At 45.0% G+C, this 15,484-nt stretch overlaps 1 protein-coding gene across 1 annotated transcript in view; it reads right to left on the minus strand.

Moving 5' to 3' along the window:
• The window catches only part of MRPS5 (mitochondrial ribosomal protein S5), a 109,829-nt gene that overhangs the window by 59,655 nt on the left and 34,690 nt on the right, over positions 1-15,484 (minus strand). Inside the window, exons 3-4 of the mRNA XM_090052614.1 lie at positions 14,417-14,542; positions 12,254-12,484 (exon numbers count right to left, since the gene is read on the minus strand). Of these exons, the coding sequence (XP_089908740.1) occupies positions 12,254-12,484; positions 14,417-14,542 (357 nt within the window). The remainder of the gene's footprint in view (positions 1-12,253; positions 12,485-14,416; positions 14,543-15,484) is intronic.

Genomic DNA, 15,484 nt, shown 5'->3' on the forward strand with positions numbered 1-15,484 from the left:
TATTACTCTGCAAATGGTGTCAACTTCTTATACAACTCTAGTTTACAAATCTCTGCAGCACGTTACTTAAGCATAGCTTGCAACACCAGAGCACTAAAAATTAGGCCCAACACTTGCTATTGTTTTGATGATCTGCAAAGGTATTTTGAAATGCGACTGAGTTGATTCATCAATAGAATTCATCATGGCACTAAATAACACAGATTAACATCCAACGTCCATTTACCTACATCTCTATCAACATCATATACAACATCACCTGCTTATAGTGCCCCTCTACTGTCTACATTGGATGGGGTGATCCCTACATGTAAGAATGAATGAGCACTGATCGGACATTGATACCAAACAAACAGACAAGCCTATGGCAGAATACGTGGACATTCCATCTCTGGCCTCAGAGTGACTGTTCTTAGATAACAAAACGTCAACACTGAACTTGAACAGAAAACCAAAGACCAAAAATTTATCCACAGATTGGATTGCATTACATATGGTTCAAACGGAGACTTCAGATTCTTACCCCATTACCTGGATTAGCTTTTATAACCCATATGACCCTTGGTGAGTGAACTGCTTTTTTTCCTCTCCAACCCACCTTTTCCCATCCAGTAATGCTCCCTCCTCTTTTCTCTCCACTTCCCTATCCTTTGTATTCTAATCACTGCTTTCTATTTAGCAGCTCTGCTTCCTGTAGTCCCCTCATAGCATTTAATGAAGTAAGCCCTCTGCTTAAAAAAGCTTAAGGTATACATCTATGATTTAGTCAGTCTATAAAGATGCAAATGTACCCAGCCTTCTGCCTTCATTCATGCATTTGTTCTCAAAATAAAATAGGTATTCAGTCTATTTATAAAATAAAACACACCTTTCATTTTCCAATGAAAGCTACCCAAATGTCAAGTTTGTCACTGACCACTGGCTTCTGTTTTCTGGGAAGCCCCATCATACATTATGCCATCATGAAATTTGCAGTGCAAACTCCATGAAATGGTAAGATAAATGTTAGGTGTTTTTTCTTTTTACAAGCAATTTCTTAATGCTGTTATTTGATCATCTCTCATGGGATATTAAATGTGTTTTGAAACACTGGCCATCATTAAAAATAACTTGCCTTATCAGCAGGGATCCTGGTTTTCTCTGTTTAAAATTGCAAATTCTCTGATTAAAACCCCCAAAATCCATGTTTTTCCACAATTAAAATGAAATGTCACTATACACAGACATATCAGTTGAACAGAACATTTTATTGATATACTTACAATTAGTACAATATACTAACCTGGTCTCTTTTTATGACCAGGTCACAAAGTGCTTAGATGCAGGGGTTGAGATAGATGTTATTTACTTGGACTTTAAAAAGGCTTTCAACATAGTGTCACACCCAGTTCTTACAAGCAAATTGAGCAGCTGAGATATGGATCTTTCCCAATAAGGTGGGTGAAAAACTGGTTTATGGGACGCACCCAGAGAGTGGTGGTGGATGGGGCGGTTTTTCCCTGAAGAGATGTGGGCAGTGGTGTCCCCCAGGGCTCTGTCCTTGGACCAGTGCTGCTCAGTATCTTCATCAGTGATTTGGATGAGGGGGTTGAAAGCACTCTGTCCAAATTCGAAGCGACACCAAACTATGGAGTACAGTTAACACACCAGAGGGCAGGGAGTGAATCCAGGCTGATATGGATAGACTGGGGAAGTGGGGGGATCAGAATAGGATGCAATTTAACAAGGATAAGTGCAAGGTGCTACACCTGGGGAGAAAGAATCTCCAATACACCTACAGACTAGGAAGTACCATTCTAGTACCACAGCAGTGGAAAGGGATCTTGGAGTCTTAGTCAACGCAAAAATGAACATGAGTCGCCAATGTGATGAGGCTAACCACACTCTTTCTTACGTTAGTAGGTGCATCATGGCAGGTCTAGGGAGGTGATACTTCCTCTCTCTGTGTCATTGGTCAAGCTGCAGTTGGAGTACTGCATCCAGTTTTGGGCACTGCACTTCAAGAGGGAGGCGGATAACCTTGAGAAGGTTCAAAGAAGGGCTACTCGTATAGTTGAGGGCCAGTGGGTAAGATCCTATGAACAAAGACTGAGGGACCTGAATCTTTCCAGCCTCTGCAAGAGAAGGCTAAGAGGTGATCTTGTGGCTGCATACAAATTCAGTGGAAGAGGCAGCAGGGAATAGGGGATACTCTGTTTACCAGGGTGCCCCTCGAGGTTACTAGAAATAATGGCCACAAGCTAAAGGAGAGTAGATTTAGATTGGATATCAGGAAGAAATTTTTTATGTGAGGGCTGCCAAAATATGGAATGGGCAATTTGGAAGCCTATCAGTGCTTCAATCACTATAATAAAATAAATTCTAAATATCTATATATTTTGGTGTTTGATTTGGGGTTTATCATGGAAAAATCAGAACTTCCCCTGCCCTCTACACTTACCAGGATGTCGGTTCAGCTGTGGCTGTCCCTCACCAACTGCTTTGTGGCACTGAGAAGCTCTGATATACCGGTGCCCTGCCCATGTCATTGACCCTCACTCTAAAGCCACAGCCTCCCAAGCCCTGCTGGTACCCCTCACTACTGACCCACAGCCTTCTGGCCCTATTGGTGCCCCTCACCTGACCCACAGCTCCCCACCCCCTCCCAGCTAAGGGGCCAGGGACCCAGGTATACAGCCTCTTTGGCCCCCCAGCAGTGCTTGAGCGCTTGCTGCCATTTGTGGGAGGTACCAGCTGCTGTGGCCAGAGCGGAGCACGAAGCCTGGCTCCCCCACCTCCACAGGTGGCACGGTTCAAGTGGAACATGGGAGGGGCAATGGATGAGGGTTGCCTGCTGTGGGCTTGGGGCTCTCCACCCTCATGCCCTCTCCAAAGGGGCCTCTGCGACTTAGCAGGCACCAGTGTGGGAGCAGTGGGGCTGGGAGGCTTGATATCAGTGCCAGGAGCCCTGCACTCCCATGGTGAGGTGCCCCCTGCCCACCCAGCAGCAGTAGGGGGCACGACTTCCTGCTGCTACTCTTGCTGCTGCCAGGTAGGTAGGGGGTGCCTTACCAGAGCAGTGCAGGGCTCCTGGTGGCGGCACCAAGCCACCCTGCCCTGCTGGCCCACGGTTGGGGAGAAGGGGAAAGGCATCAGGACAGGGAGCCATGAGCCCACAGTGGCCAAGCCACATCTGCTCCCACCCTGCCCGCAAATCTGGTGGGGGCACATGCCTCCCATTCCCCCTCCCGGAAATGCACACAGTGCTGGGGAGCCAGCCCCTCAGTGCCCACTAGATAAGCCACCTGCAACTCTGCCTTGCTCCTCACCCAGGCCCTATGGCCACACATTCCTGCCCCAAGCACTACCCTGACTGGGCAGCATCCCCAGTCCAACTCCCTCACTATGAGGTCCTCAATCCTGCCCCCCCCATGTTAAAATGCAACGATTCACATTGTCCAATTCATTTATGCACTCAATATGCATTTCTAAGTCTATGAAAGTGGGTTCCTCCTGCAGAAGCTCTGCAATGGCACAAAGACATCACTACAAAACTGGGTTCTGAACTAAAGGTCTATTAACCTAGATTACAGCTAGGGTGATAACTGACCACTATGCTGACTTGTATTTCAGCTTCAAGCGTCAGCAAAGAAGTTGCATTTTCCACCTTAAAAACATGGAAAGTTTTAGTCTTAAGTTACACAAAAAAATTGTATCTCCTATACTGCAGGGTTTTTGGCTGCAGTCATGTTCATCTAAGGACACAGGCAGGCAAGGTTCATGGGAGTCTCCCTATGCCTGAAGAAGGGTGCTTGTGCCTGAAAGCTTGCAAAGAGCTTTGTTCCAACTACTCAATTGATCTAATAAAAGATATCACATTTACCCAAAGAACTTGCCTACAAAAAATTTAAAGTTCAGCCAATTCGATTTTCAAAGCAAGAAAGTATCCAACAGGCAAAGACTGGAACAAGCTACCTGGAGAAACTGCGATATCTATCCTTGGAAGTTTTCAAAAGCAGGTTAGACAGACACTTGGCTGGGACTGTTTAGTCAGGGATGATCCTGCCTTGAGCAGGAGACTGGACTAGATAACATTGTGAGGTCCCTTCCACCTTGACATTACCTAGATAGAAAAAGAAAATTGCTATCCTGCACAACTCTAACTATATATTAGATTGCTCTTAGTCACAGTGCTGCTAAATAAAATGATGTGCAATACACAGGTGTACTGAATTCAGCTTAAAGGTTGTTATCAACCATTTATGGCAACAAGCAAGCAGCTCATGCAGAGAAATGTGTACTTAAGTTAAAGGCAATGATCCTAACACAGTTGGTCTAATAAAAGATACCACCCTAGGAAGTCCTTGCCTCTCACATACTTTCTGGATCATCATATGGCTACAATATCACCCTTACATTATCTAAGTACACTAGTGCATAAATCACCATAGGTACTTCTTCCTCAAAAACGCGCGCTGTTACTGAGCAGGAATTTAAAGTCACACAGATTATTCTTTATGAAGACATAAGAAATGTAAAATACCATCTTACTTTTTTAAATGTACTATAATTTAATCTCAGTCACATAAGTCAAGACTACAAACTATTTTGAGGGGTTTTATTTTATTCAATTAATGTTTTAATGTACATTTGTTTCAGTTTTTCTAATGCACCTAGGAAGCCATGCAAGGACCACAATGATCAAAAAATGATCACAATGTGATCAAAAAGAGGGAGAGGGGCGAAGAAACCTGCCTGTCTCAGAGACATTAGGGAATTTCTCAAAAAGAAAAAAAAAGACGTGTACATGCAATAGAAAAATGGTTCGGGATCTAGAGAAAAGTATTCTTATGCCAGACAACCTTCACCCGAGAGTGCTGAAAGAGCTGGCTGAGCTCACAGTGGTGTCTCTAGTGGGGCTGTTCGAGGAGTCGTGTAAATCAGGAGTTGTCCCTAAGAACTGGAAGAAAGCTAATGTGGACCCATCTTTAAGAAGGGAAAGAGGGACGATCTGCCAACTATAGACTGGTCCTGGGGAAGATCTTTGAAAAAATTGTCAAGGAAGCCATCAACCACAAGCTCGCATCTGCCAACTATAGACTGGTCCTGGGGAAGATCTTTGAAAAAATTGTCAAGGAAGCCATCAACCACAAGCTCGCATCTGGTGGCATACTGAGAAGCAACCAGCATGGCTCTGTGGAGGGGAGGTCATGCCTAACAAACCTGGTATCTTTTTATGATCAGGTAACTAGCCACCTGGACATGGGACAGGAGGTGGACATAATCTGTCTAGGTCTCAGCAAGGCCTTTGATACCATTTCCAATGAAATCCTCTCAGTTAAGTTGGAGAGCACTGGCTTAGACCAGGCTACAGTGAGGTGGTTTGGGAACTGGCTCAGCAGCTAGTCCCAACAAGTCATAATTGATGGGGTGGCCTCATCCTGGAAGACTGTCTCCAGTGGTATACCCCAGGGATCAGTGCTTGAGCTTGTGCTCTTTAACATTTTTATTAATGACCTGGATGAGGGAGCGAAAAATCACAATGATTAAGTTTGCAGATGATACCAAGCTGTGGGAACAAGCTGGCACATCAGAGTACAGGTCAAGGATTCAGGAAGATCTTGACAGGCTGGTCCTATGGGCTGAATAAAACCATATGAGGTTTAACAGGGACAAATGCTGGGTCCTTCATCTGGGTAGGAAGAACCCTCACTATATCTATACAATGGGGGGTGGTCCACTGGCTGCTGCTGCATTTGAAAGGGACTTAGGGGTGTCAAATTCACCAAGGGATGAATATGAGTCACCAGTGCGACAAAGCTGCCAACAGAGCAAATAGAACTCTGAAGTGCATCAGCAGATGTGTCGCCAACAAATCCAGAGAGATACTCCTCCCACTCTATTTGGCATTGGTGAGGACACAGCTGGTGTACTGTATCCAGTTTTGGGCACCACACTTCAAGAAGGATGTGGACAAGTTCAAAAGGGTGCAGAGAAGGGCTACCCACATGATCAAGGGCCTGGGAGACAGCCCCTTTGAAGAGAGACTTCGGGATCTGGGTTTGTTCAGCCTGAGCAAAAGAAGGGCGAGAGGCAACTTGATAGCCGCCTACAAATGTGTCAAAGGATAACACCAGGATCTAGGAGAACAACTTTTCAGAAAAGCCCCCTGTGGGAAAACCCGGACCAATGGACACAAGCTAGTTGAGGAAAAGTTTCGGCTGGACATAATGAAAAACTTATTTTCCGTATGGGTAACTAGAATCTGGAACACTCTTCCAGCAGAGGTGGTGCAGTTGCCATCTCTGGTAAGAGGACGATGGACAAATACCTTGTTGAGCTTCTTTGAACCCAATTACCTCCTGCCCATGGCAGGGGACTGTACTTGATGATCTTACAAGTCCCTTCCAGTCCTTCTTTCTATGAGTCTAAGGAGATTCTTGTCAGACCTTTCCCTAGTTATGAAAAAAGCACTGACATTATAAATAGGCAGTAGAATAAAATGCAACCTTTTTATTTAAGGTAAGTGAAAAGTAAGATAGGACTGGAAACACTTTTCAGTTCTCATGTCATGAGCTAAATCATTCAGCTTTAGACAGAAAAAAAAGTGTTAATGAATGATTTATATGTTATAACCACAGTCAGATTCAGGAAAAGGGATAGGAAACAATGTAATGGGGGAAGGAGAAGTTCCTCCACCCTACAATATATTAAGCCTTTGCATTTAACTAGTTCTAAAGCAACCTGAAAGCATTTTAGTCCTCTCCCAACTCAACATGCCACTAGTTTACCTAAATTTGACTTCAGAACACACTGTACCAGTGCGTACCTTTTCCACTCTGTAGCTTTTGATATGAAACAGTAACATTAAAAAGGGCATCATCCACTTTGGGGAAAAAATAAAAGCACATTTCCATTTGACAATGTTCCTTCCACACTTACAAACATCACTTAATATTACAATAAAAGTGTTTGCTGGAAAGAAAAATCCACTACTTTTTCAGCTTATACTTGACTGCCTTGTGGTTGAGTCAAATTTCCTTGTTTTCCCTTCCCAATAGTCATTTAATCTATTTCAATTAATAAGAAAGTACTTATTAAAATTAAGAAGAGCAGAAAATACTACCGAGTTTTAAAAAAAAGGTTAGCAAATACTATTCAAAGGCTGCTTTTAGAAATTGAAAAGTTTTGAAAGCAAATTAAAAAAAAAAAAATATCAAGCTGTCAATGCCATTAATATTTTATCAGTGGTATTTTTACCTTTTTGTTTAAACCAAATATGCCTATTATGGCACCAATCCTATGGACATTTATTCAACATGACCATTAGTCACACTGAAATTAATGGTACTATTCATGGTAATAAAACGAAGTGTGCATATAAATGCTATTAACAAAAGTTTCCATTTCTTTTGATGGAAGAATTTAAAGTATTTTTGATCCGTGTACGTAAGAATGTAATAGGTGACTGTGCACTTAGAGTACAGAGAAATGGAGTCTGCAAATCTGTGGTCTATTCCCTACTTGCCCAGACTTGAGAGCTGACTCTCCAGATCACCAGCTTCTCAAGTCTCATGATTTTCTATCTGCAAAATGTGGAGAATTATGCAATGAACTGACTTGTGCAAGTGAATGAGTATCACTGCCCACTACTAAGTATTTCTTTTAGATTTAAAGTGAAATTTAAAGGAACAATTTGAGCATCTCTATTAGTCAATTAATAAAAGAAATACATTCTATTAAACTTGGAGGAGCTGACCAGACAAATAAAAACAATGCCCTGCCCCCAGACCTTGGAACTGGAAGGCAGGCAGAAACAAAATAAGAACCATATTATAAACATAGTGGGTATTATACCTTGGGACAATAATATTGTTGATATTCTGGTATTTCACTAATTCAGACCATAAAAATTATTCTAAATAAATTCAACAAGAAAACAAAGCCAGGGAGGTAGTAATGCTGAGAGATACACAAGGAGACCAGTTGAAAGTAACGTGAACACAAATTTACAGGTGATAACACTGCAAAAATGACAAACTTATTTTGGTTCTGGTTTGCAAGGAAAAAGACAAAACTTGCAAAAAGAGAGGAACACTCCCTCTTTCTACAGTTTTAAATTAATATTTTAAGATGTTTTGCATCGGCACCTGACAGAAAGTTATCTGAAAACTTTACAAAAGTGAAGGAAATCATAAGGGAAAGCCCACCAAACAGAGAGACTGGGAAGATGAAAGACATATTAGAAAACTTAAATCCATATAATTTTGTCAAGGCCCTACATATTCTGAAATTTTGCGCCATGGTATCCACCACCCCTTGCTCCACATGTGCTCCAGAATTCAAAGGCTTGCTTTGGAAGGAAAAAAATATCCTGCAAGTCCTGATTATGTGAAAAGAGGCTGGAAAACATGAATCAAATATAATAAGCACAGTGATGTCAGAGTCTGAAGAAAGCCTGAAACAACAGTGCTTAGAAGTATGAATATCTCAAATCTCAGTAAAAATACCTGCATATAACAACAGCCTTAGTTTGTCTGTCTATCCATAATGGTTTATGAGCACTCTGATTGGTTGTCTCAGCAACCAATCACAATGCTGACTGAAACAACCAATTGAAGTGCTCTGCACAGACAGACACATGGTGGAGTGCTGCCATGACAGTAGGGATTGAGCGCTGGAGCGGTGGGACAAGGCCAACATTACTCGGCCACCACCCTGCTTCTTGGAGGCAGTGGCGGTGTTGGGTGCTGGTCGCCCCCTGACTGGCCTTGCTGCTACATCCAAGGTGTGACCTCACACCCTGTCTCCCCCTGGCCCTGCTCCTTGGAGGCAGCAGTGGTGCTGGCCAGCTTTGTCCTTGGCACAGGGGATGCAGGGGATGGCAGGCACAGACTGGCATGGTGGAGCACTGCCATGATGGAGATGGAGCAGGGGGGCGAGACCTGTGCTGCGCCGCCAGCACCCTGCACTGCCACTGCCTCCAAGGAACAGGGCTGGGGCAGGGGCCAGGCCACCCCTTGGATGTGGCAGTAGTGCAGGGTGCTGGCGGTGGGGAAAGCTTGCCCCCACACTGCTCCTGGCAGGCAGCAGTGGTGTAGGATGGTGGGTAGTAGCGCTCCATTCCTGTTCTCCCCCTCCAGCAGGGATGGGGAGGAGGCAGGGAAGAGGGGAGGAAGGGAGAGAGAAAGGGGAGTGGGATGTGGAATAGGTGGTTTCTGGTGGCAGTGCAGTCCAGAAGAGCTAACTATTTTAAAGAAACCTTACTCGAGGGTGCAGGAACAAACCATCCCAAAGCTCAGGAAGAGTAACAAGTATGGCAAAAGACCAGCTTGGCTTAGCAGGGAACTCTTCAGTGAGCTAAAACACAAAAAGGAAGCTTATAAGAAGTAGAAGCTTGGACAACTGATTAGGGAGGAGTATGAGAGGATTGTATGTATGCTCAGGTATGTAGGGATGAAATCAGGAAGGCCAAGGCACAACTGAATTTGCAGCAAAGGATGTCAAGGGTAATAAGAAGGGTTTCTACAGGTATGTCAGCAACAAGAGAAAGATCAGGGAAACTGTAGATCCCTTACTGAATGGGGGAGGCAACCTAGTGACAGCTGATATAGAAAGCTGAAGTACTCAAGGCTCTTTTTTACCTCAGTCACCACAAGCAAAGTCAGCATACTTAGCATACTTGGACTACTGCATGTGACAGCACAGTTTAGGGAGAAGGTAAGCAGCCAAGAGTGCTGAAAGAACAGGTTAGGGACTATTTAGAAAAGCTGGATGTGTACAAGTCCATGGGGCTGGATCTGATGCACCTGAGGGTACTGAGGGAGTTGGCTGATGTGACTGCAAAGCTGCTGGCCATCATCTTTGAAAACTTGTGGCAATTGGGAGAAGTCCTGGACAACTGGAAGAGGGCAAATATAGCGTCCATCTTGAAGAAAAGAAAGAAGGAGGATCTAAGGAACTATAGACCAGTCAGCCTCACCTCAGTCCCCAGAAAAATCATGGAGCAGATCCTCAAGGAATCCCTTTCTAAGCACGTGGACGAGAAAGTGATTAGAAACAGTTAGCATGGATTCACCAAGGGCCAGTCATGTCTGACCAACCTTACTGACTTCTAAGATGAGAGGACAGACTCTGTGGATGTAGGGAGAGCAGTGGACATGGTATACCTACACTTTAATAAGGCTTTTGATAGTGTCCCACAACATTCTCATCAGCAAGCTAAGAAAAGTCCAAGTTGGATGAATGGACTGCAAGTCATATGGAAAACTGACTGGATTGTTGGGCTCAAAGGGTAGTAATAAATGGCTCAACTTCTACTTGGTAGCAGCTGGTGTTAACTGGAGTGCCCCTGGGATTGGTCCTAGGGCAATTTTGTTCAATATCTTCATCAGTGATCTAGAAAATAGGGTGGAGTGCATCCTCTGCAAGTCTGCAGCAGACATCAAGTTGGGTGGAGTAGTAGATATGCTGGAGTGTAGGGTTAGGATTCAGAGGGACCTCAAAAAATTGGAGGACTGGGCTAAAAGAAATCTCATGAGGTTCAATAAAGATAAGTACAAAGTCCTACACTTAGGATGGAATGATCCCATGCACTGATACAGCTTGTGGACTGACTGACTAAGCAGTAGCTCTGCAGAAAAGGACGTGAAAATAAGCAACATGAGCTAACAATTTGGCCTTGTTGCAAAGAAGGCTAACAGCATAGTGAGCTGCCTTACTAGGAGTGTCACCAGTACACTGAGGGAAGTGATTGTTCTCCTCTATTCAGCACTGGTGAGGACACATCTGGAGTATTGTGTTCAGTTTTGGGCCTGCCACTATAGAAAGCATGTCGATAAATTGGAGAGTCCAGCTGAGAGCAACAAAAATGGTAAGGGGGCTCAGGCACATGACTTCTGAGGAGGTGCTGAAGGAACTGGGCTTATCTAGTCTGTAGAAGAGAAGACAGAGGGGGAATTTAGTAGCAGCCTTCAACTACCTGAAGGGTAGTTCCAAAGAGGATGGAGCTAGACTGTTCTCGTGGTGGCAGATGACAGAACATGGAGCAATGGTCTCAAATTGCAGCAAGGGAAGTTTAGCTTAGATATTAGGAAAAACTCTCTTGTGAGGAGGGTAGTAAAGCACTGGAACAGGCTACCCAGAGAGGCTGTGGAATCTCCATCTTTGGGGGAAAAGTCATCCAGGTAGGAAAAGTCTTGGGTGGGATGATCTAGTTGGGGATGGTCCTGCTTTGAGCACACGGTTCAAATAGATGACCTCCTGAAGTCCCTTCTGTTAGGGTGACAATATTTGGATCTTAGAGAGCACTGGATTTGCAGCTGAATATAAGGCATGACCTGTGGCCTAGCACAGCTGCTAACCACAAGGCAGAATAATATATTAAAAATATATTGCAAGATACTTAGGCAACCAGATTTTGAATGCTTATGCTAAGCCAGCCATTTGCTTATGCTAAGTAACCATTTTAACTATGTCACCCATTTTCTGAGGAAAAAGCAGCAAGTAAATCTGTGAGAGTCTGTGCGCTGTGAACCAGCTACAATGAGAAACAAGATAAGATACAGGGGTCCAAAACGGGTGGAAGATGGTACAACCTGAGACAAAAAAACAGACTGGAATATGAAAAACAACACGCAATTGGTAACAGAATCCAAAGATGAACATATGCAAAAAGGTGAATAGCGACTGGTGAAGAAGCCTCCAGAAGCTTCCAGGTTTTGGTCAAAGTCTGCTCATTGACTGAAGAGCAGGAATCAAGGTCTTAGACATGCGCTCACAGCAAAAAGACATGTAAATAAATGAAATGCATAAGCAATTCCATGCTAATTAAGCAACCAGTAAACAGAGACAGAGCTTAAGCTGGGAGGAGAAATGGGTGGAACGTAAGGCGGGACAGAGAGGTAGGATAAATGTTAATGAGTATAAACGAAAGTGTATAAATATGGGAAAAACTATTGTTCATTGCTGCTCCCTGTATTCTGTCGGTGTGGGAGCTCGCCCGAAGCCTTCTCCATTCTAATAAAAAGCTGTTGCAAGCAATGTGTGCTGGTGTTTGCTCCCTGCTCTGCTCTGGCTAATGAGTAACAGGATTCATGAGTAATTGGACTGTTGTCTCCCTAGTCGTTGGGCACCGCATGGAGTTGGGGTCTAACACCTTCCAACCCTAATTTTCTATGATTCTACAAATTATAAATTAAAATTAAAATGGGAAAGTATGGATTCTTTCTCCATTTTTCCCCTTGCTCATTAAGGCAATTGTCCCCCTTCTTACCTCCATTAGGACCAGGGTCAGGACATCCTAGACTCATGCCCCCCCAGGATCGTCCAGTCCATCCTCTCTCTTTCTTCACCTTTACTTTTCTTTTTTTTTCCCATTCAACCCTCCGACGAATAATTTCAGCTTGAATCTCCTTTTGGTCTCTGTTGCTTTGGGAAATTGCCTGCATTTGTCCTTCTGCCATCACAGGAGCATTGAGACCAGGCCAAAGAAATCCGGAAAGCCCTTGAAAATATCAAAACATAGAAAAGATTTTTCTTGCATTTTTTACAGATTCAAGATTATAACTCAACAGCCTAAAAGTTAAATCCAATAAAATGAATCGAGTGTTCTCACGAATTTCAACTGCCTCCACAGACCAGAACTTGTAATAAAAACTGGCACTAACTGAAACAGGACATCATCATCCAGACAACCTAACTGAAAGAGCAACACATCTAAATGCCATTCTGACTCCATGGAAATTAACAGACGTGTTGGTAGGTCAGGGCGGGCAATTATTTTGACTGGACGGCTGCTTAACAAGGTTTGGTGAGCTTTCAAGGACCACATGGGTAGCCCCACCCTTTGACAGTTGCCCTACCCCCTGGTTGCCATCTTGGGACCAGAAGTCCTGTCCCCTAACCTTCACTACCAGAAGTTCCCCTTTCAGGAGGTGGGGGGTACCATCTTAGAACCAGAAAAAAACTAAATCATACACGAAAAGTCAAACACCTACTATATTTTAATTTTATTACAAAAACTAGCCAATTGCCCGCCAAAAATGACACGGTGGAGGGGGCTGGGATGGAGTGCTGCCAGGGTTCTGCCTCTTGCAGGGAGCTGTGGTGGGGAAGAGGCCAGCTGGCCCTGGCTCCCCCACCCCCTGTCTGGTCCTCAGTGCAGCTTGGGAATCATGACAGCTCCCCCCCATGCTTGGAGCACTCTGATTGGCTGTTTCCATTACCCAATCAGAGCACAAATAAAGCATTACAGACAGACCGACAGACTTAGGCTTTTATAATATTAGAATATTTTTGTCATGATTTGTATTTGCATAGTGTATATAGAAACTACTGCATAATAACTCAAAAATAAAGTCTTATTCTTGTATAGTGTGCATGGCTCTGGCCGGTGCCGCACATTGTGGTGAGGAATCCAGCCCTTCCCAGGCTGCCTCTATTGCCGGCGCTCCCCACCAGGCATATGCAGCCCCTCTGCACTCGTGTGCCACTGGAGGGAAGCTCCATGCGCTGGAGCCGGCAGCCTTCACTGCTCTCTGTAGCGCAGTTCCTGGGACTCTGTGGGGAAGCAGGGACCGGGGCTCCCCTCCACTTCTGGCGGATGTCCCAGGACCTGTGCAGCAAGGAGCTGCGAAGTCAGTTGGCTTAAGCCCGTGGAGCTTCCCTCCAGTAGCACGGGAGTGTGAGGGCTGCACATGTACAGCAGGGAGCACCAGCAATAGAGGTGGCTCAGCAGGGGCTGTGCTTCTCACTAAGATGTGCAGCACCAGCTGGAGCCATGCGCTGCTGGGTCCCAGACACCTGTGCTGGACATGAGTGCTCCTTCTTGCTGCTGCTGCTTCCGCCTGCGGGGCTGCGCACCATGGAGAGTGTGTGTAGGGGGGCAGGGTTCCAACACTTCCCCACCCTCCCTCCCAACAACATCCTGCACACCCGAGCTCCGTACTGTTGCCACTCTCCCTCACGCAACACCCCCCAAGCTCCACGCGGCTGCCAGCCCCAGCCCCAGCCCTAGCCCCAGCCCCACACTCCCGCCCATCTGCAGCTCCTGCCCCTGCTGCTTCCATACCTGCTGCCCAGGGCCAGGAAAGCCAACCAGATCTCTCAGCAGCTGCAGGAGTGGCAATACCAGTCCCACTTGAAAGCTGTGTGCTGGCCAGGCTGGGCCCTTCTGCCCATAAGGGTGAAAGTGAGGCACAACAGGGTATGCTGGTGGGGGGGGGGGTATACATGTGCTCCTCACTCCCACCCTCATGGGCAGAAGGGCTGAGCAGGGTACAGTTCATTGGTGGGCACTGCAGGCCGGATGCAAGTGCCTGGCAGACCGTATTTTGCCCGCCCTGTGCTACGTCTACTTAGAAGAACCATTATAAACTAAAAATCACTGTACAAGTGCAAGATCTTTCTTGAATCCTATGATTATTGACAAGTTTACCTTCACCAAGAACCTGCCCTTTATTGAGATCCTTCTTTATTCTTTTCTTTGTCCGCTTTCCTCTTCCTTTCTTTGGTCTCAAAGCAGTGTTTGCCAGAACTCCTTTCCACAGTTCATCAGCCGTCACTATAATGAAAGGACTTTCATAAATAATATATAGAAATAGTTTATATATCAGTAACATTAGTTGAGCATAAATTCCAGAGTATATTCTAGCTCAACCTAGAGTCACTACTGCCCCACTGAATTAACATGTACTCTTCCATGCTTGTATTTACTCACTTCTCTGTCCTTCTGCCTCCTTTTCTCTTTGGACCTGTGCACTTTAAACAAGATTACATGAACTTGTTTAAGCACTTCTCAAAACAAAATAATATTTAGTATGATTTGCATAACTACTGTGGATGCAACTAAACCACATAGAATTACTGTAGTCAGGGAGGAAACCAGGTGATCACATTATTTTCCATCATTTTTTTCAAATGGGATTTAAAACAAACCTTTGTAACCAGAGTTGTCAGTGTAATATTTGTTTCTGTAATGTTATTAAAACAAGATCAATGGCTATTAACTAAGATAAGCAGTAGCAATAACTGCTACATTATAATAACGTAAGCCAGCTTGAACCACTGAAAGTACTAACAGTGAAGGTATAAGAGCTACTACTAGTGAACAGATGCTAAATAAACCATGCAAATAACAGAGTAGAACATAACCGTTAACGCAGGGGTTTTCAACCTTTTTTAGTAAGTGTACCCCCAGCGGCGGGATACAGAGCGGGGGTGGGAGGGGAGCTCGTGTGTGGTAGGACACCGAGTGGGTGGGGGGAAGCGCGTGGCCGGACGTGGAGTGGCGGCAGAGCAGAGTAGTTGATGGTGGCAACACAGAGGGGCACCGCTGCCCTCCCCCTGCCCCAGCCCTTGCCCTGGGAGACAGCACTGCATCACCCCCACCTGCCCACACGTACCCTCTAGGGAGATCCGAGTGATAGGGATCCCCTACCCTCCATCAATGCTGACCTCGTGAAGGAACATCTTGAGAAGCTGGATACCTTCAAGTCAGCTGGCC

Source organism: Crocodylus siamensis, chromosome 1 (genome assembly GCF_052110815.1).
Source record: "Crocodylus siamensis isolate JL-2025a chromosome 1, ASM5211081v1, whole genome shotgun sequence".
NCBI lineage: Eukaryota > Metazoa > Chordata > Crocodylia > Crocodylidae > Crocodylus > Crocodylus siamensis.